This window comes from Ovis canadensis, chromosome 20 (assembly GCF_042477335.2).
Source record: "Ovis canadensis isolate MfBH-ARS-UI-01 breed Bighorn chromosome 20, ARS-UI_OviCan_v2, whole genome shotgun sequence".
Lineage (NCBI taxonomy): Eukaryota > Metazoa > Chordata > Mammalia > Artiodactyla > Bovidae > Ovis > Ovis canadensis.
The window spans coordinates 45,672,094-45,693,661 of record NC_091264.1 but is presented as its reverse complement, the minus strand read 5'-3'; the positions used below and the strand labels follow the sequence as shown (position 1 = coordinate 45,693,661).

The window sequence follows — 21,568 nt, the reverse complement described above, 5'->3', positions numbered from 1 at the left end:
GTTTCTTTTTCGAACAATTCCAATAAATAATGAGGAAAAGTATTTTCTCTAATATTCTTGCCAAAATGATGGGATTTCATTGCATTGACAATGGGATTGTCTTCGGAGCAGCTGGGTACTTAGTTCCAGATCCCCTTGATTGGGAGGTATCTGGAGTGTTGATTCTAGTTTGAAGACGCCCCCTCCCCTCCTCCCCGCCGCCCGCCCCCCCCCCCCCAGCCCCCAACCCCCAACCCTCGCACCCACCCAGTTCCTGTTCTCCAGTGGATCTCTTCCCAAAAGTCAAGAACGAAGGCCTTGGGCACCTAGTTTGTGCCTACGTGTGTTTGTGCCTACGTACGTACGTGTGCGTACTTGACTGGGTGGGGCGGAGCGGGGGAGTGTGAATTACGGTCAACCAGTACCTGACTGGGAGAAGGCAATGGCACCCCACTGCAGTACTCTTGCCTGGAAAATCCCATGGAAAAAGGAGCCTGGTAGGCTGCAGTCCATGGGGTCGCCAACAGTCGGACACGACTGAGCGACTTCACTTTCACTTTTCACTGTCATGCATTGGAGAAGGAAATGGCAACCCACTCCAGTGTTCTTGCCAGGAGAATCCTAGGGACGGGGGAGCCTGGTGGGCTGCCGTTCCTGGGGTCACACAGAGTCGGACACGACTGAAGCGACTTTGCAGCAGCAGCAGCAGCAGCAGCAGTACCTCACTTCCTCTGGTAGAGATGTGGATTTGCGTTTCCACTGCTCTCTCCGACTTGAGTGATCATTCTCCCACTGGCAGCAGTTACAGGTACCTCGCTGACTAAAGTAAAAGGCACTCCTAGTTGCTGCCGCCGCCGCTCCCACTGTAATCAACGGTTAGGATGTAAACCTCTTTCTTTTCCTGCCTTGCACCTTGGAGCTGCACTCCCTGGTCAGAGTTTATTTACCTATTCATTGAACGAATGAATATTCAGTGAATACTACGTGTCAGCCTCTGATGGATTCCAGGGATGCGATAAGGGACCAGGAATTTTAAAAAATTTAAAAAAAACAACAAAACAGTTTTTGTTTCTATGGGATTTAATATCGCAAGTAACTAAATTTTGCAATTACCTCGCGTCCTAAAAGGAAGTGTAGAATTCCCACAGCACAAATATCCAGAGCCCACCTCTAGATTTCCGGGGAATATTGCCGGCCACAGTTTGTCCACCAGGAGAGAAAAACTAAGAAGAGAAATCACTAACACTTGGAAGTTCGAGGGCTTCTCTACCCCAAACCTGGAAACTTGCCATACCTTCTCCTTGACCCCAGGAAAACCTCTCAATTTGAAACTGTTGAAAACGTTCAGGTGAATTGATTAATGAAATTTGGAAGATAAAGAAGATGGAGAGGGAAGGTATTAATCTAGTTACTTTGCTCATGCTTGCTAAATTAAGATATATCCTCAGGATAACCATCTTACGTGGTCGAAACTTAGAGTGAACACACACACAAATCACCACAGTTTCTTCCTTGCTTCTTGATAACTTAAGAGACTCACCTGCCCTGCTCATCTTGATATTCAGAAATATTATCTCTCTTTTTTTTTTTTTTACCTCTCCTTGTTATTTTTTGTCTTTCCTTGATCAATTTTGGGAACCCAATAAGTATGAAGGTACATGTTTGGAGAAGGGTTTCCTCCAACCTCTGTCCTTTAAGAATTTTCTCAGAATTCAAGAAGTCAGTTTTACATCATATAGCAGATTAAATTATCCTTTTTCAAGGGATTTTACTATCCCAAGAAGGATGAGTTAAAGATATTGCCTGATAGTAAATTATCACTTGTAAAGTGATCTTTATAAGTGAAGCCCACAGTCAATAAACTAGACTCATAATCTCATTTTCAGTCATTTTTAGGGCCTAATTTTATCTGCAGACCAGCAATCAAAGATCACTAGAAATCTAAAGTGAATATCTAATATGAAAGACAGAGATGAACGTGAACTAAAAAAATAGAGGAAAATATTATGCAGAGAGGAGAAAAAAAATCTAAGGCATGTTATTACATCTATTCTTGTTTTAAAAGAGGCTGCTGTTCAACAAGGTAGCTCTTAGGTACAGAAATCTCAAAGTTGAAATTGTGGGAGTAGACATGAAAAGCTTAATAGAATAGTTGAAATAAAATGTAAAGGACATTTTCCAGAATGTGGAGTAATAATATAAGGGCACTCCTTCATATTTATCCAAATGAGCTGAAAATCTACATCCACAAAAAAACCTGCACATGAATTTTTAAAGCAACTTTATTCATAATTGTCAATACTTGAAAGCAACCAAAATGCCCTTCAATAAATTAAGGAATAAACAAACCATGGTACATCCATACAATGGAATATTACTAATAAGAAGAAATAAGGTATCAGGTCATAAAAAGACATGCAGGAAACTTAAAAAACATATTACTAAGTGAAAGAAGCCAATTTGAAGAGGCTGCATACTGTGTGATTCCAACTATATGACTTTCTGGGAGAAGTAAAGATATAGAAACAATAAAAATATCAGTAGTTCTAGAGGAGGTATGGATGAAGATGTGGAACACAGGGCAATATAACTATTCTGTGCAATAGTGTAATGATGGATACATGTCATTATACATTTGTCAAACCCAAAGAATGTCTAAAGTGAAGGGTAAACCTTAACATGAAGAATGTTAATATGGGGTCGCAAAGAGTCGGACTCAACTGAGGCTGAACTGAACTGAACTGATTGGTTCATCAGTTGTAACAAATGTACCAAATAATATACAATGTAAATCATAGGAGAAGCTGTGGGGGACAATAAGAGGTATGTGTGGACTCTGTACTTTTGTATTAATTTTTCTGTACACCTAGAACTGCCTAAAAAATAGTCTATTAAAAATATAAACAGATTGTAACTAGGAGAGAATAATACTTTTGAAAAGTAGAAGAAACATATTGGAGGTTTAAAATCCAAGTATAAAAAATTCTAGGGAAAAAAAGGTAAAGCAAGAGAATACAGAACACATAAGTGAGAAAACTGACAAAAAAGTAAAGTTAATTTCTCAAACTGAAATAGATGATTTTTCCAAATTTAATGATGTAATAGAGCTCCCAGAACAGTGAATGAAAATAGACACACACAAAGGCATATCTTTCAGACATTTTAGTACAGTGAAGACAAAGAAATCATCTTGAAAGAAAGAAAAAGTAATTACAAATGAAACACAGTAATTAGAATGACTTTGTAATTCTCAAAAGCAATACTGAAATCTAGAAGAAAATGGAGAACTCTTTCAAAATCCTGAAAGAAAATATTCCCTAGAATTCCATACACAACCAAACATTTAAGCACGTATATGAGAAATATAAAAGATATTCTCCAACACCAAAATATGAAAAAATCTTATCTCCAATGAAATCTTTCTCAGGAAGACATCAGGATGAAAACTGTGTAGCTATAAACTGTATAGCTAGTACAGAAAACACTCAATTTCTTTTTTTGTCAAAGCTTTTATAGTTATTTGTGGTAATTTGAGAAAAAACTGCAATGTTCAGGAAACAAAAATATCATGAGAGACCAGTGAATGGTATTTTCCAATCATAATATATGAACAGTGATACTAATTCAATAAATATTATGATATAAGTAAATTCAGAAGAAAAATCAGTAGTAAGGGTGTCTGTATATGGTGATATTTAAGGCAAGGAAAGAGAAATGAATCTTTTTTTTATTTAAGAAATAATAGAAAATACTAAACTGAAAAAAAATTTTTTAAAGTAGAAATAAAAGCATCTGTATTAATTAAAACACAATTTGGTCTCTGTGACAAAGACCCCAATGAACTGTACATTAAAGGAAGCAGAAAAAAAAGAAAAATAGGGTTAAGTCATGTCCGACTCTTGCAATCCCATGAACTGTCAGTCCCCTCTGTCCATGGGATTCTCCAAGCAAGAATACTGAAGTGGGTTGCCATTTCCTTCTCCAGGGGATCCTCCCCACCCAGGAATTGAATCCAGGTCTCCCACATTGCTTTATCCAACTGAGCTACACAGGAAGCCCTCATGATCTCTCATGTAACAGTCTGAAGGTATAATCAATCCCAGAGTGATATTTTAGCTCTAGGGTATTGGTTCTAATCTTCTATCTCATGGTTCCCTCCTTCCTATGGGTTACTGTTTCCAATCTCTTTATATTTCATGACACCTTCATTCCTATAATGCTGCCTTTTCCAGCAAGCAGATACAGTCAGAAGAGAGAAATGAATGGTATTTATTTCCTCTTCTGAACATAACTTGAAAGCTTTACATCCGCTTTATCTCTAATGCCCTGGTTTAGAAATTGGCCCCATGACCACGCATCAGGGAAAGTGGTGCACTGTAATTTTTTCATGGATGGCTATGAACGATACCAAATTTCCATTTCTTGGAAGTAAAGAACAAATACTGATGGTAACTAGCCGTCTCTGCCATAGCATGATATTTGGAAACATGCTGGTAAAACAAAAACAACACAAACAAAAAGCCAAATGACTGAAAATCTTTGCCTCCACCAAAGGGGGAAGAGAACCACTTTCTAACACACACATATTTCTGAAGTACTTGAGATTTTGAAACGTGTGGTTAACTTTAATTTAAACATTTTAACTTAAAAAAAAAATAAGCTTCAAGCTGAGAACCAAGGGTGGATGAAAAAATTTATCCAGGTTCAAATGAAAAAGGGCAAGAGGACTCTATGAGGGAAGATGTCTTGTTGGAAGAAAGGGGAAATAAAATTTTTCTTGATACAAAATAGTGAATTTGACTGAGCATGAAAAATAAGGTGGAGGGATATGGGTTAAATTGAGGTGAAGATCCAGGCAGAACAATGCAGCCTACATTAAAATATAAGGACTTTTCAAAAAATGTTTTAAATTTATTTATTTCTACTCGAAGGATAGTTGTTTTACAATACTGTGTTGGTTTCTGCCATAATCTATATGAGTCAGCCATAGGTATGTCCCCTACCTCTTGTCCCTTCCTCCCAGCCCCACCCCCCAATTTTATTTTTTGTCTAAAGGACTTTTACAAGCAAGAAGAGAGATTGGTTCTCTGGGACAAGTTAAGGATGGTTTTCACTGAAGAAAATGTTAGAGCAACCTAAGGTAGTGTCCTCATGAAATGGAGTAGGACCATATGATGGTTGCCCCACACACCCCTCTCCATGTCTTCTGCCTGCCTTTTGCCTGTGAAAACTTAGTCAAAGAATAATAAGTTTAATCAGAGAAGTGACAAATGCTGAAACAAAGGAGACTAAATAATAACAATGCAGTCATTAAGCATAGTTAAGGACCTTTCCTCAAAGGCTATAGATAATATTCTGAGCCATGTCCTGTGAGCTGTCTTATAGATACCAAAACACCAGGTGGAGAAGTTAACTACGTGATGGCCAGACTGTACCCAGGATATGAGCTGCCACAATTCTGAGAGCTGACCGCAAAGAAATGGGAACAAGTGCACCCTGGAACTGAAGAGTAACTGTACCTAAAACAACCAGGATGATGCTGGTCAGACCACTGATGATGAATTTCAAGGTAACTGTTAGAGATGACTGTGCTGTTTCTGCATGTAGCTCCTCCACCAAGGACTCTGTCTATAAAAGCTTTCATCCGCTGCTTGTGGTGGGGGAAGAGCGGGGAGTCGGCCTGTGGACACATGTCTGCCACCTCTACGCTCAGTTACCAGCATCTGAAATAAAACAAACTTTCCTTTCCACCAACCTGGCCTGTTTAGTAGCTTTTGAGCAGTAAGCTGCCAGACCGCACCCCCCTCCCCCATGCACCTTTAGGTAACACTCACACTATGAGTATGAAAATGAAGCAGGAATCTCTTCCTACAGGATTTCTTCCATGTTTGCTGTTGTTCATCCTGTGATTGATTTACTTAATCTTCACAAGAAAAATCTTCATGACCAACTTACATTCTCAGATTTATTGATGTTTCCTGACCAGCCTCTCATGTGCTTCAGCACACCAGCCACAGTGATTTCCAACAGTTTTCTTGGTATTCCTCACCTTTGAACATACCCCTTCCTCAGTCTGGGACATCCTCATTTTTCTAACCTCTAGAAAATTTCTCACCACAAGGCTCACCTTCAGTATTACCATCTTTTCTCAGGCATTTATGATTCATTATAATTAGTCTGTACTCATGTTCATTCATGTGTATGTTACTCATTCCATGAAACAACCAAACCAATCAAAACTCCCCAAAACAGCTAAAATAGGTTTTTTCACTCTTTCCCAGAAACATTTTTTCAACTCATTTTAAAAAATGAGTCACTTAACATTTTTAGCACTGCACCCCTTGTAAGAGCAAATGAAAATTGGGAAACATTTCCTCTAGGAAACCATTCAAGAAACACACGGGTATTTGGAAGGAAAACAGAGTTAATGGTTCCTCTGATGCGGATGATCCGAGAGGAGAACCCCAAGAATTAAGGATTCTTTTCTACACAATTCACCCTAAAGTACTGCAAAAGGGGCAATAACATTGAATAGAAATTGAGCCCTAGTCAGAGTTCATCGTATAATTTTCCAAATTATTTTATTAACCCCGCGTTAGGAGTCCACATTCGCCAGCTTCCCTGACAACGACTCCAGGGGAACTGGTTTTGGGAACCTCTGCTCCCTGTAGTCTTTTCGGCTGCGCTCTGGGGGTGCTGGACCAGGCTCCCCGGACGCGAGACAGTGACAGCAAACTCGGACTTGATGCTGAGGTGCCCCCTGCCCGCAGCGGGAGAAAACGAAAAACGTGTTTCTACCAAGTCTCCTGTGAGCGCTAAGCTTGGGTTTTGTTTTTTTTTCCCCCGTCGCAGTTTTTCCAATCCAGTTCTTTGTCCATTCGTGTGAAAACGGGCCACCTCCACGTCTCCCAGCCATCTCCTAACCGTCTTTCTCTCTGAAATAGTGAGTTCCCGAGTATGAACTCTGAAATAAACCTTGCCAAGCACCTGAAATGTGAAGACGAGGTGGCCGAGTGGTTAAGGCGATGGACTGCTAATCCATTGTGCTCTGCACGCGTGGGTTCGAATCCCACCTTCGTCGACGTGGCATTTTTAGTAAGGAGAAGGGAAGATCACCTACCCACATCCAGAGTTTGAATTTACCTACGTACGAGAAGGCTGCTCTTACTTCCCTACTCACAACTGTTACAGTGATATGTGCGGATTTTCCTAGTTTCCCTTGACCGTTGATTCGGCTATTGTCATTTGATGGAGTTCCTTCAGGGAAATGGAGGAAGAGATAAGTAAAAGACAGACAAAGCTGGTAGAAACTGGAATCTGGTCTCTCCAGTCCCTCATTTTAAAAAAGTTATTACTCCAATGAGCAATAAAATAAGTTTATCAACAGATACAGTCAGCAGAACAAGCAGATCAAGGCAGAATTTGAATTAGATTCTCAAGAACAAATCTACTGACCAAAATTGAAGAAATGTATAGCACTGAAGCAGAGACATTACTTTGCTGACTAAGGTCCATCTAGTCAAGGCTATGGTTTTTCCAGTGGTCATGTATGGATGTGAGAGTTGGATGGTGAAGAAGGCTGAGCGCCGAAGAATTGATGCTTTTGAACTGTGATGTTGGAGAAGACTCTTGAGAGTCCCTTGGACTGCAAGGAGATCCAACCAGCCCATTCTGAAGGAGATCAGCCCTGGGATTTCTTGATGGTGAAGCTGAAACTCCAGTACTTTGGCCACCTCATGCGAAGAGTTGACTCATTGGAAAAGACTCTGATGCTGGGAGGGATTGGGGGCAGGAGGAGAAGGGGACGACAGAGGATGAGATGGCTGGATGGCATCACTGACTCGATGGATGTGAGTCTGAGTGAACTCCCTGAGTTGGTGATGGACAGGGAGGCATGGTGTGCTGCGATTCATGGGGTCGCAAAGAGTCGGACAAGACTGAGCGACTGAAATGAACTGAACTGAACTGAACTGATAGAACTGAAGAGATGAGAACATGAGTTAAAGGAATTTGGAGGTAACTTAGTTTCAGATGACAACCACACAAACCACTTTCTAAGAGGCCACATTCAGTATGCTGCTTGAGGGTGGAACCAAGAATCGGTTGCTGAAGAGTGATTGGATTGGATATTTCCAAATTGTGCCCCTGAGAACTTGAAAATGAAGACACCCTGTGTAAAGGCCACATGAAAAGAAGCATCATTTAGAGACTGTCAGAATCCCAGGATTTGGTAGGGGAAATGGTTGGGAAAGTCTGGGTAGAGTGACTTGCAGGACTCCATGTGAGACTTTCAATGAATTGAAGGTTGTATCATAAAGCAACAATAAAGTCATATTTTACCCCATTGGGAGATTAAAATTTGTTCTTTGTGGTAATAGACATGACACACATGTTTTTCACTCTACCACGTTGCAGCTAAAGTACCCCAAACTGAAAGAAAGGGTGTCCTCTTTCCCTGAGGTACTCATTTAATCTTCTTGGCCTGCTAAGTGATATCCTTGACTATACGTAAGGTGAGACTCTCATAAGCCACAGAATAGATATCAGACAAATTTTCCTGGGTGTACTTCCCAGGCTCTAATTCATTTCCACTGGTGAGTTAGAGTTCTTGTTCCTTACTTGTAGGCTTTTCATAACTAACTTTAAAAAGATATATTGCAGTTTTGCTTTTTCCTATTATATTTTGACCCAAGAAATGAATTTTTACTTTTATTTTAAAAATAGCTTTATTAAAGTATAACTGGTATATGATGAACTGCATATATTTACAGGGTACATTTTAATGAATTTTGACATATATATACACATACCATGACCCCAATCAAGACAGTGAACTTATCTGTTGTCCCTGAAATCTGTCCCTTTTAGTACTTCTTTTCTCCTCTCCCTGTGCTGAGTTTTGAATCACATTTCTTTAGCTGTGTCAGAAAGATTGCAAGATGGTGTAACTAGAGGTGCAGAAATCAGAAGTTATTCAAGTCAGAGGTGGCCTATATGTGACACAGCATTTCCTCTACGGTACTATTTGCCACGAATGGATGAAGAAATAAGTGAAAAGGAAAAGAATGTGCAGGAATAATCTACAAGGTTTGGCAAGTCCTTGGAGTTCGGATATGTATTTAACTGGTGAAGAAATCCTCAAATCTGTAAATATATATGAAGAGAACTGGCAAGCACATGTGAAGAAGGAATGTGGAGAGAACATGAGGTGGATGAAAGAACACGCATTTTAGAGTAAAAATAAAAGTCTGCTTTCCACTAGTGGCTTTGCCAGTTAGCCATGTGACTTGAAGAAGCTATTTCCCCTGAGCCTCAGCTTCACATCTTAAATGAGGATAATGATATGTGTTCATGAAAAGTTAAACTGGACTCAATAAAACAATGTGAGTGATTCACTTTTTATCTTTCCCTGATCTAGTCCTGAATCAGTTCAGTTCAGTTCAGTTCAGTCACTCAGTCATGTCCGACTCTTTGCGAGCACGCCAAGCCTCCCTATCCATCACCAACTCCCGGAGTTCACCCAAACTCATGTACATAGAGTCGGTGATGCCATCCAGCCATCTCATCCTCTGTCGTCCCCTTCTCCTCCTGCCCCCAACCCCTCCCAGCATCAGGGTCTTTTCCAATGAATCAACTCTTCACATGAGGTGGCCAAAGTATTAGAGTTTCAGCTTCAGCATCAGTCCTTCCAATGAACAGATAGTGGCAATTACTGCTCAGGTCCTTTTGGTCGTATTTCAAAAAGTATCTCAGGTCATTTGTTTACAAGTGCAGATTTAAAGTAAGAAGGAGTTTAGGCTGGAGACAAATTCAAAGTAATTCATTCCTTCATTGGTTGGACTAGATGGAATACTCCATCTAATATGGCCAGGGAGGAGACTATGGGTAGTGAAAAAAAGATGACTGAAATTTCAGAAGGTAAGAAACTTGGAGAAAATGAGAGCTGGTGAAGAAAGAAAAAAAAAAAAAAAACTAGCCAAAGACAAACACAACTGTCCTCAGTCAAAAGTCCACCAAGTTCTACTGCTAGATGAGCATGGGATGTCATCTACAGCACCACCCTCTAACGTTGGGTTCCTCTAACTGTAGGGGTAAAATGGAAGTCTTGTTGACCCATGTGGAGGATTCCTTAGACACTGGTGGTGTTTCTTTTCTGAGAGAAACAGTCCAGTAAACAGTACTCTGAAGAAAGGTGGATTTGTCATTTCTTGTTAATTGAAACCCTGAAGCCAGCAAGGGTGCATGTCTTTCCTGACAGAATGGAGATTCAGAGAAGACAGAATATCTTGAAGTAACTCAATATGACATTTCCCTTTTTTTGGGCATATAAAAATAAAATAATGTATGTAATAGTAATCATTAATAAGCAAAATTCATGAAGAAGGAGAAACCTGAATTTTTAACAAAACCTAAGGTTTGTTGTTGTTGTTTTTTTTTTTTTTTTTTTTGCAGGGGAAGAAAACTGGAAGTTCAGCCAGAAGAAGCACTCGGAGAATGGCAGGAAGTGGAGACAATTTGTTTTGTTTTTCCGCTGAATCATCCACCCAAGAAAGAAAAGTCTTTGAGGTCTCCCATAACAAAAGGGGAGAATATTACTCCATCCATTTATTTAGAGATATACTGTGTGCCACCCACTGTTCTAGAAGCTGGGGGATACAATCATGATCAAAGTAGACTAAAACAGAGAAATTCAGCTCTCAGTTGACTTACATTCTGGTGAAGAGGATGGTATGGTGAGGATAAGTAAAGTATACAGCATGTCAGATCTTGATACATATTATGAAGAACAGTAAGTAGGAACTGGAAATTTGCTTGGGGTGGCTCAGATAGAAAGATGACATTCAAAGAATGCCTCACCAACAGGACAAATACCTGTGTTAGGACTTCAATGTCCCTTCCTTACAAAGCACAGTGGTCCCATTCCAGGAAGGGAACATGAATTTAGCCACCCCACAACTCTCCTGACCAGGTTCAGCTCCTGAGCAGCTTGTCAAGAGACCCATGCTTCCTCTCAAATGAGCATCAGGCTTCTTTTCAGGGAAGATGCAGCCAGTGTAATAACAGCTTTGGCCTCTGATTACCCTCCTCAGGTCACTGGTTCAAGTGCACCTGCTGAGAAGTCTTAGCTACTCTACTTACTAATAGGAAAGTATTCCAAGCTAGATAATGAGAAAATCAGGGGCAGAACTTGAGAGGAATATAGCCATTGGCCATTTGAGTTAAAGGGGACATAGAGAATCCACATTTATATATTTGCGTTTGTATAAAGAAATTCCAGACAGGAACATAAGAAACTAATAACGTGGTTCTTTGTTATTGATGAGAGGACTTGGTCAGATGAGAATTGTGTTTGAAGTAGTATTGTTCCTTGTATTTTTACATACACAGTTATTAAAGTCTAGCAATGGACCGCCTAACAGAAACCACAGAATAAAATATTAACTGTATTATCTTAAAGGGCCACAAGATGGCGACAGCGTTTCTTGATTGTCGAGCCTGTACGCTGGAAGAAGGGGACCACCGCTGCTATGAACTCCCCTGTGCAAACCGCACCTCTCCTGGTTTCCTCAGTTTAGTCTCCAGAATTTCTCTTCACCAACATTTGATTCCTCTGATTATCACTCCTTATTGACTGGAAGAGAATTATGTTCGTTAATTGGGCCAGCTTTTTAAAGAAACATTTTTCAGGGAAAGGGGAAGGGAGGCAGGGAAGGGACACATTGAAATATACACAGAAGTTGACAAGAGAACGAGGTACTTCCAAGTGCCCATCAGGCAAAGCTTCAACAATTAACCAACATTCCTTGTGTTGTTTCTTTATCCACCCACCAGGTACACTGTGGGAGAAGGTTACAGTGTAAAGAAATCATAAACATGTTTCAATCATGAATATTTCAAACATCCCAACAGATACAGAATTAAACAAAATACAAGATTTTCTCTCCAAAGAAAAATTTTAAATGATTTGTAACATCATCCAATAACTAGTACTAGAAAAAAAACTTCAACTGCCTCAAATATTTTATTTTTTTACAATGATTTTTCTGATTTGCATTCCATTAGATGCTGGAGTAAAGAGATAAGATGATCACTCAGGAGGTTAGGGAGACCTCCCTGCACATAAACACGCCTTGTGGGTGGGGGTGGGGTCAAAAGGGAGGGAGTGCCATCCCATAACAGCTGATGACAAACTTTCCACAGGCCTCAGTGGTGGAATCCATCTTGAAGAAAAGATGTAAGCTCATGTTGAGGCATGTCCTAGAACAGGTCAGATGTGGGATTAGAATCAACGTAATTGGCCAAAGGTAAACAAAGACCTGAAAGAACTGCCCTATATAAATTAACTGCCTCTTTACTACACTCCTCATCAGGGAGGATACCCACACCCTTTCTCTCTGGGTGGGTGTTTCTATCTCGTTTTTGTCTTTAAAAAAAAAGACAAACTGTTTCTCAGTGTGCTCTCCCACTTATGCTGTGTCTCTAAATAATAAATTTAATAAATAGTAAATAATAATAAACTGTTTTTAAAGTTTTTGCCTCTTAGAGAAATAAATTTTTTAAATAGGGCAAGAACCAGAAGAACTTTGCTTCTAGCCTCTAGCCCCTGGTGGATTTCTGGTTTTCATCCAAGTTACCCAGGTCTGGATTAAAGATTTACTGAGCATGGCCACACCCATCAGAACAAGACCCAGTTTCCCCCACAGTCAGTTTCTCCCATCAGGAAGCTTCTATAAGCCTCTTATCCTTATCCCTCAGAGGGCAGACAGAATGAAAACCACAATCACAAAAAACTAATCAAACTGATCACATGGACCACAGCCTTGTCTAACTCAGTGAAACTATGAACCATGTCATGTAGGGCCACCCAAGACAGACAGGTCATGGTGGAGAGTTCTGACAAAACGTGGCCCACTGGAGAAGGGAATGACAAACCACTTCAGTATTCTTCCCTTGAGAACCTCAATAACAGTATGAAAAGGCAAAAAGATATGACACTGAAAGATGAATTCCCCAGGTTGGTAGATGCCCAATATGCTACTGGAGAAGAGTGGAGAACTAACTTCAGAAAGAATGAAGAGATGGAGCCAAAGCAAAAACAGTGCCCAGTTGTGGGTGTGACTGGTGATGGAAGTAAAGCCTGATGCTGTAAAGAGCAATACTGCATAGGAACCTGGAAGGTTAGGTCCATGAATCAAGATAAATTTGAAGTGTTCAAACAAGAGATGGCGAGTGAACATCAACATTTTAGGAATCAATACAATGGACTGAAATGAGCAAATTTAACTCAGATGACCATTGTATCGACTACTATGGGCAAGTATCCCTTAGAAGAAATGGAGTAGCCCTCATAGTCAACAAGAATCTGTAATGCAGTTCTTGGGTGCAATCTCAAAAATGACAGAATGATCTCTATTCATTTCCAAGGCAAACCATTCAATATCACAGTAATCCAGTCTATGCCCCAACCACTAATGCTGAAAAAGCTGAAGTTGAACAGTTCTATGAAGACCTACAAGACCTTCTAGAACTAACTCTCCTCAAACGATAACCTTTTTATCATAGTGGACTGGAATGCAAAAGTAGGAAGTCAAGAGATACCTGGGGTAACAGGCAAATTTGGCCTTGGAGTACAAAATGAAGCAGGGCAAAGTCTAACAGTTTTGCCAAGAGAATGCCCTGATTTTAGCAAACACCCTCTTCCAACAACACAAGAGATGACTCTACACATGGACATCACCAGATGGTCAATATCAAAATCAGATTGATTATATTACTTGCAGCCAAAGATGGAGATGCTCCATGCCGTCAGCAAAAACAAGATTGGGAGCTGACTGTGGCTCATATCATGAACTCCTTGTTGCAAAATTCCTACTTAAATTGAAGAAAGTAGGGAAAACCACTAGACCATTCAGGTATGACCTAAATCAAATCCCTTACGATTATACAGTGAAAGTGACAAATAGATTCAAGGGATTAGATCTAATAGACAGAGTGCTTGAAGAATTATGGACAAAGGTTTGCAACACTGGACAGGAGGCAGTGATCAAGATCATCCCCAAGAAAAATAAATGGTTGTCTGAGGAGGCCTTACAAATAGCTGGGAAAAGAAGAGAAGTGAAAGGCAAAGGAGAAAAGGAAAGATATAAGCATCTGAATGCAGAGTTCCAAAGAATAGCAAGGAGAGATAAGAAAGCCTTCTTCAGCGATCAATGCAAAGAAATAGAGGGAAACAACAGAATGGGAAAGACTAGAGATCTCTTCAAGAAAATTAGAGATACCAAGGGAACATTTCATGCAAAGATAGGCACGATAAAGGACAGAAATGATATGGTCCTAACAGAAGCAGAAGATATTAAGATGAGGTGGCAAGAATACACAGAAGAACTATACAAAAAAGATCTTCACGACCTAGATAACCATGATGGTGTGATCACTGGACTAGAGCCAGACATCCTAGAATGCAAAGTCAAGTGGGCATTAGGAAGCATCACTATGAACAAAGCTAGTAGAGGTGATGGCATTCCAGTGGAGCTATTTCAAATCCTGAAAGATGATGCTGTGAAAGTGCTGCACTCAATATGCCAGCAAATTTGGAAATCTCAGCAGTGGCCACATACTGGAAAAGGTCAGTTTTCATTCCAATCCCAAAGAAAGGCAATTTCAAAGAATGTTCAAACTACCGCACAATTGCACTCATCTCATATGCTAGTAAAGGAATGCTCAAAATTCTCCAAGCCAGGTTTCAACTGTAGGTGAACTGAGAACTTCTAGGTGTTCAAGCTGGATTTAGAAAAAGCAAAGGAACCAGAGATCAAATTGCCAATATCTGTTGGATCAGCAAGAGAGTTCCAGAAAAACATCTACTTCTGATTTATTGACTACACCAAAGCCTTTGACTGTGTAGATCATAACAAGCTGTGGAAAATTCTTAAAGAGATAGTAATACCAGACCACCTTACCTGCCCTCTGAGAAATCTGTATGCAGGTCAAGAAGCAACAGTTAGATCTGGACATGGAACAACAGACTGGTTCCAAATTGGGAAAGGAGTACATCAAGGCCGTATATTGTCACCATGCTTATTTAACTAATATGCAGAGTGAATCATGCGAAATGCCAGGCTGAATAAAGCACAAGCTGGAATCAAGGTTGCTGGGACAAACGTCAATAATCTCAAATATGCAGATATGCATATTTGCAAATATACACCACTCTTATGGCAGAAAGCGAAGATAAACTAAAAAGCCTCTTGATGAAGGTGAAAGAGGAAAGTGAAAAATCTGGCTTAAATCTCAACGTTCAAAAAACTAAAATCATGGTATCCAGTCCTATCACTTGACGGCAAGTAAATGGGTAAACAATGGAAACAGGAGAGACTTTATTGGGATAGACTTTAAACAGGAGAGACTTTATTTTTGAGCTCCAAAATCACTGCAGATGGTGACTGCTGCCATGAAATTAAAAGATGCTTGCTTCTTGGAAGAAAAGTTGTGACCAATCTAGACAGCATATTAAAAAGCAGAGACATTACTTTGCCAACAAAGGTCAGTTTAGTCAAGGCTATGGTTTTTCCAGTGGTCATGTATGGACATGAGAGTTGGACCATAAAGAAAGCTGAGTGCCAAAGAATTGATGCCTTTAAGTTGTGGTGTTGGAGAAGACTCTTGAGAGTCCCTTGGACTGCAAGGAGATCCAAACGGTCTATCCTAAAGGAAATCAGTCCTGAATATTCATTGGAAGGACTGATACTGAAGCTGTAACTCCAATACTTCGGCCCCCTGATGTGAAGAACTGACTCCTTAGAAGAGACCCTGATGCTGGGCGAGATGGAAGGCAGGAGGAGAAGGGGATGACAGAGGATAAGATGGTTGGATGGCATCACTGATTCGATGGACCTGAGTTTGAGCAAGCCCTGGGAGTTGCTGATGGACAGGGAAGCCTGGCATCCATTTGGTTGCAGAGTCAGACACAACTGAGCAACTGAACTGAACTGAACACACTTCTGATTCCTGGGCAGGGAACTAAGATGTCTCTTTAAGGCTGCTTACTGCTGTCTCTCAGAGATCAATATATGAGACATTATGGAGGCAGTTTCCAAATGCTGGATAAGCTGTTAAGGAAAAGCTCAAAAATGGGAGGAAATGTTGGACAGGCAAAACTCAAAACTGCGGGTTGAAACATGGGTATGGTTTTGGGTCAACCACAAGGGGAAGAGTACCTCTGATAGTGGATTTAACAAAACATTAATTGCTTTTAGGCTTTATTACTATGCTAACTTTAGATCCATTTTAGATAAATTAGGTAATTTCATTGAAAATTACCACCTAAACCAAAAAACAAAAACCAAACAACAAAATGAACAGCCATGGTGGACTTGTCCAAATGGTTTATAAATCATGGCTTTTTACCCCAAAGGGACACATAATTTTGAACAATAATTTAGAGAAGCATTGTGGGTGTGCCTCGTTCTCTTTTGTGACAACCTGAATAACGCTGGTCCTCTTCACTGGTTCTAGGCAAAGTCAAAATAGGATTTAAAATACCAACCAAAGGAATGTTACAATAGAAACTGATCTTTGTTTTAGAGGAAAGTCTGAGACAAAAGGCCTCAAGTTTCTCTGCGTTCATTGAACCGCAAAAGTCGTGTTTCATCTCTTGCTGTTTCCTATTTTATGAATATAGGGCAAAAGGAAAGTAGTATCCTAATTAGAAGCAAAGCGATAGTATTTCTCAGTCTGAAAATATCCATCAGGTTCCTTACTCTCCAACGAACATTTCGAGAGGAAGTGATACATCTTATTCTCGAAAGGGACTAAGAGCTAAGACGGAAAAATGAAAAGCAGGATGAACTAGCCGAAAATGTTTATTCAAGGAGCTTGTGAGTGCCTGGGCTGGGCGGCAGTTAGTCGGTTTGTCCCGCGCTCGGAAACCAGTGGTTCCTCCCCCGATGCCGGCAACAAATCAGGACCTGGGAGGAAGGGCTGGCGCTCACCCGCCAAATTTAAACTTCCCGCCTAACCTCTGCACCCAGGCAGGACTCAAAACTCCTTGTCCCAGACCGGCGACTAGGAAGTATTTGTGTCATGAACTGAAGTTCTCTCTTACTTAACCCTAATGGCTATCAGAACGAGTAGCAAAGCTCTTACATGCAGGAAATTCCTGAGTAACAAACAGTAAAGATCAGAGCCAAGGTTACACAAGGAACTTCAGAGCTTTGCCAGGGTCAGGCAACGTTATGTTAGTGGATCGCGAGCTTACTGTGACAAAAACTCCTAAGACTGTTCAGGAACTGCTCTACTTCCCAGATCACATACTGTAAAAGAATTACAAAGACCCAGGGCAGAAGGAGAATAAGCATCAGCTCTTTCTCTGAGGACATGGGTGGCTCTTAAAAGAGCCGTTAGAATCGTTTGCAACCGACTCACAGTTTACTTGGCACTAGTGTACTTGGTGACAGCCTTGGTGCCCTCGGACACCGCATGCTTAGCCAGCTCCCCGGGCAGCAGCAGGCGCACGGCCGTCTGGATCTCCCTGGATGTGATGGTCGAGCGCTTGTTGTAATGCGCCAGGCGCGATGCCTCGCCCGCGATGCGCTCGAAAATGTCGTTTACAAAGGAGTTCATGATACCCATGGCCTTGGACGAAATGCCGGTGTCCGGGTGGACTTGCTTCAGCACCTTGTACACGTAGATAGAGTAGCTCTCCTTGCGGCTGCGCTTGCGCTTCTTGCCGTCCTTTTTCTGAGCCTTGGTCACCGCCTTCTTGGAGCCCTTCTTCGGGGCCGGAGCAGATTTAGCCGGTTCAGGCATGACGAATAACAGGTTAAACAAGTTCAAGGGAAGAACACACAGAAGATACGATGACTCCTTTTTATATACAAGCTCTTATGCAAATAAGGTGATACGTTAACGTCTCAGTCTTATTGATGGCTGTTCCAGAAGACGTCAGAAATTAGTTCTGCCCAATTAGAACGCAAGAATACCAATTCGCATTCCCATTGGCTAAAATGAAGCCACAATCCTAACCAATGACATGCCTTCTTTTCGCGCCTAATGAGGGTTATAAAAGAAATGCTACCCTTGTAATTTCACTCTTTCGGTAGCCGTTTGGGGTGAACTTAGACTTATAATGTCTGGGCGAGGTAAACAAGGCGGCAAGGCTCGTGCCAAAGCCAAGACACGCTCCTCGCGAGCTGGGCTCCAGTTCCCTGTGGGCCGTGTTCACCGGCTGCTCCGCAAGGGTAACTATGCCGAGCGGGTCGGGGCCGGCGCGCCAGTGTACCTGGCGGCGGTGCTGGAGTACCTCACGGCCGAGATTCTGGAGCTGGCGGGCAACGCGGCCCGGGACAACAAGAAGACCCGTATCATCCCGCGTCACCTGCAGCTGGCCATCCGCAACGACGAGGAGCTGAACAAGCTGCTGGGCAAAGTCACCATCGCTCAGGGCGGCGTCCTGCCCAACATCCAGGCGGTGCTGCTGCCCAAGAAGACCGAGAGCCACCACAAGGCCAAGGGCAAGTAGTTGCCTGGAGTATAGTAACTCCTCGGAGTCCAAACCAAAGGCTCTTTTCAGGGCCACCCATAGTTTCAGTAAAAGAGCTTGACATTTGTTAATAATGTTGGATGACAGAAAAATACAAAACTTAGTAGGAAAACTTTTGGCTTCATATAGTGGCATATATGGATTACAGGTCAAAAACCCTTAGTGTAAAATTTGGTCAGTTTAGCTCATTCTTTTTCAACTTTTTTTTTTTTTTTCACTAAAATTGCTTCTTCCTACGTCGAATTTTTTAGCACTTATCTCACCCATCCTATTGTATGTTTAAAATTCTGGTATTAACATGAAGTAGAGTGAATTGAAGTCGCTCAGTCGTGTCCGACTCTGCGACCCCATGGCCTGTAGCCTACTAGGCTTCTCGGTCCATGGGATTTTCCAGGCAAGAATACTGGAATGGGTTACCATTTCCTTCTCCAGGAGATCTTCCCGACCCAAGGATTGAACCCGGGTCTCCTGCATTGTAGGCAGACGCTTTACTCTCTGAGCCAGGAGACCCTTACGTATTAACATAAGTAAGACTTATTGGAATAAATGTTGACAATATCTAACAATCCTAGACACTGATACGGCTTATCAAAAAAGTAAAATGTTTGACTTTTAACAGGTTGTTCAGGAGCTATGTAACCCAAGTGATTTCATTCATTATTCCATTGTGTTTGTGTTTATGTCTTCCAATTGTAGGGGGGAGGGGAGTTACTTTTCCGCACCCTTGTGAGTTTTTGACAGAGAGCCTGTAAGCAGATGGGTTAGGGGTTACCCAGAAAGAACCAGGAATGGCTTTCTCCCTCTCTCTCTCTCTCTCTTTTTTTTTTTTGGCGTCGCCCTGCAGTTTGTGGGATCTTAATTCCTCGATCAGGAATTGAACTCTGGCCCTCGACAGTGAAAGAGTGGAATCCTAACCACTGGATCACCAGAATTTCCCAGGAATGGTTTTGTGACATGAGCCATTTTGGCTAAAATCATTTTTTTATATAAGCCTAGTGGCAATGGTTGTCGTTTAACAGTCTCAGTAATTGATCTGAAGAGAAGTAAGAGAATGCAGGAATAAAGGAAAAGCAGTAAAGAGATACTGCTACTGCTAAGTCACTTCAGTCGTGTGCGACTCTGTGTGACCCCATAGACGGCAGCCCACCAGGCTCCCCCCCTGGGATTCTCCAAGCAAGAACACTGGAGTGGGTTGCCATTTCCTTCTCCAATGCATGAAAGTGAAAAGTGAAAGTGAAGTCGCTCAGTCGTGCCCAACTCTTTGCGTCCCCATGGACTGCAGCCAACCAGGCTCCTCCATCCATGGGATTTTCCAGGCAAGAGTATTGGAGTGGGGTGCCATTTGCCTTCTCCGAGTAAAGAGATAACAGTTCAGCAATAAAACAGAGTTCTAGTTCCTCAAGGCATATAGATAATCTGATAAGTCTTTGAGTTCTGCAGGAAAGACCCCACCTAGGTGGAGGATAGAACGATAATTTTGCCCCTGGTAACTTGAATCAACCTTTGCCCCAGTTCTATGCTGATTTCTCCTCTGCTCCAGACCCTTTATGATTATGCATGTTCCCTTGGCTTAAAACCCCCAATTTTGCTGTTCAGGGAGAAACTGCTTTGGGAATATCCCTGGTGTTCTCTTTAGTTGCTTTTTGTAATAATAAATCCTTTCTTCCTTCTGATCTTTGGCTTGGTTGTACCTTTTGGTTCGATACCCACCAAGGGGCAAAACCCAGTTTTCAAATAACAAGTCTTGTAATAAAAGACAAATTCTAAAGAGAAAAACAAGTTTCTTAACATGTGTACCTCATGTAAACATGGAAGAAATCCAGGGAAAAATGAATACCTCCCAAGGTGCCTTAGAAGGCCAGGAGTTCTCTGGAGGCTTTCACTGCTGATAACGCAAATTCAATCCCTTATTGGGGAATTAAGATCCCTCAAACTTATGAGGTATGGACACAAAAAAATAAAAAGAACTCCACCATAAATACTATTTGCTGTTGAAGATGTGAGGAGGTCAGTTATGAGGAGGTTACCAGGGAAACAAGAGTAGATTCTCCTAGGCATATTTAAGTTGATACCTCCTCCATTGTCTATTGGGATTAAAATTATCCTTCCTGGTAGAGAGGAGGGACATCTCTTGTCAATTTGTGTCGAACTTTTAGGAAAATCAAAGGAAGGCAAGAAGACTTTCCTGGATCTGCTTCATCTCAAATACTTCAGTTGGGCAAATCAATCTTTGTGCTAAATGGAGTATCTTGGGGTGGCCTATTCTATCCTTCAACACCAACTACTAATATTTTGTTGATTTATACTGTTGTCTGTATTAGTAAAAAATCTGAACTCAACCTTATATTTATAAATGATGCACAGAAAATATTTGTAAACAAAAGTTTTAAAGTAAATTAAAGCTCTTTCATTACAATACAGGCTGCCCCAATGGCTCAGGTGCAAAGAATCCACCTGCAGTGTAAGATGCAGGAGACTCAGGTTCGATCCCTGAGTGGGTCAGGAAGATCCCCTGAAGAAGGAAATGTCAACCCACTCCAGTATGCTTGCCTGGAAAATGCCCTGAAGAGGAGCCTGGAGGACCACAGTCGATGAGGACCTCCACCATTGCAATAACTTAAAGTTTTGTGTTTTTGTTTTTGTTTTTGTTTTTTATTTCAAATCCAAAGTTCTGGGTTGATAATGTAGTTAAACATTTTTTTCCTTATATTTGTAAGTATTTATGCGGTGGCTCAGATGGTAAAGCGTCTGTCTACAATGTGGGAGCCCTGGGTTTCATCCCTGGGTCAGGAAGTTTCCTGGAGAAGGAAATGGCAACCCACTCCAGTACTCTTGCCTAGAAAACCCCATGGACGGAGGAGCCATGGTGTCCATGGGGTCACAAAGAGTCGGACATGACTGAGCAACTTCACTTTCTTTCTTTCTTTCTTTCTTTCTTTTTCTTTCTTTCTCTTTCTTTCTTTCTTCCTTTTTCTTTCTTTCTTTCTTTCTTTTTCTCTTTCTTTTTCTTTCTTTCTTCCTTTCTTCCTTTCTTCCTTTCTTTCTTTC

At 41.2% G+C, this 21,568-nt stretch overlaps 2 protein-coding genes and 1 non-coding gene across 3 annotated transcripts; 2 read left to right on the top strand and 1 right to left on the bottom strand.

Annotated features, from left to right (window-relative positions):
* The first annotated feature begins 6,978 nt into the window (after nucleotides 1–6,978).
* On the top strand, nucleotides 6,979–7,060 carry TRNAS-GCU (transfer RNA serine (anticodon GCU)). Its single transcript has one exon. It is a non-coding gene; the product is annotated as a tRNA-Ser (tRNA).
* A 10,296-nt stretch (nucleotides 7,061–17,356) lies between these two features.
* On the bottom strand, nucleotides 17,357–17,809 carry LOC138425045 (histone H2B type 1-J). The gene has a single exon (XM_069562631.1). The coding sequence runs from the start codon at nucleotides 17,785–17,787 to the stop codon at nucleotides 17,407–17,409; it is 381 nt and encodes a 126-aa protein (XP_069418732.1). The 5' UTR covers nucleotides 17,788–17,809; the 3' UTR covers nucleotides 17,357–17,406.
* A 290-nt stretch (nucleotides 17,810–18,099) lies between these two features.
* H2AC11 (H2A clustered histone 11) lies at nucleotides 18,100–18,559 on the top strand. Its single transcript, XM_069563761.1, has one exon. It carries the CDS (start codon nucleotides 18,107–18,109, stop codon nucleotides 18,497–18,499), a length of 393 nt encoding a protein of 130 aa, XP_069419862.1. The 5' UTR covers nucleotides 18,100–18,106; the 3' UTR covers nucleotides 18,500–18,559.
* The last annotated feature ends 3,009 nt before the right edge of the window (nucleotides 18,560–21,568 follow it).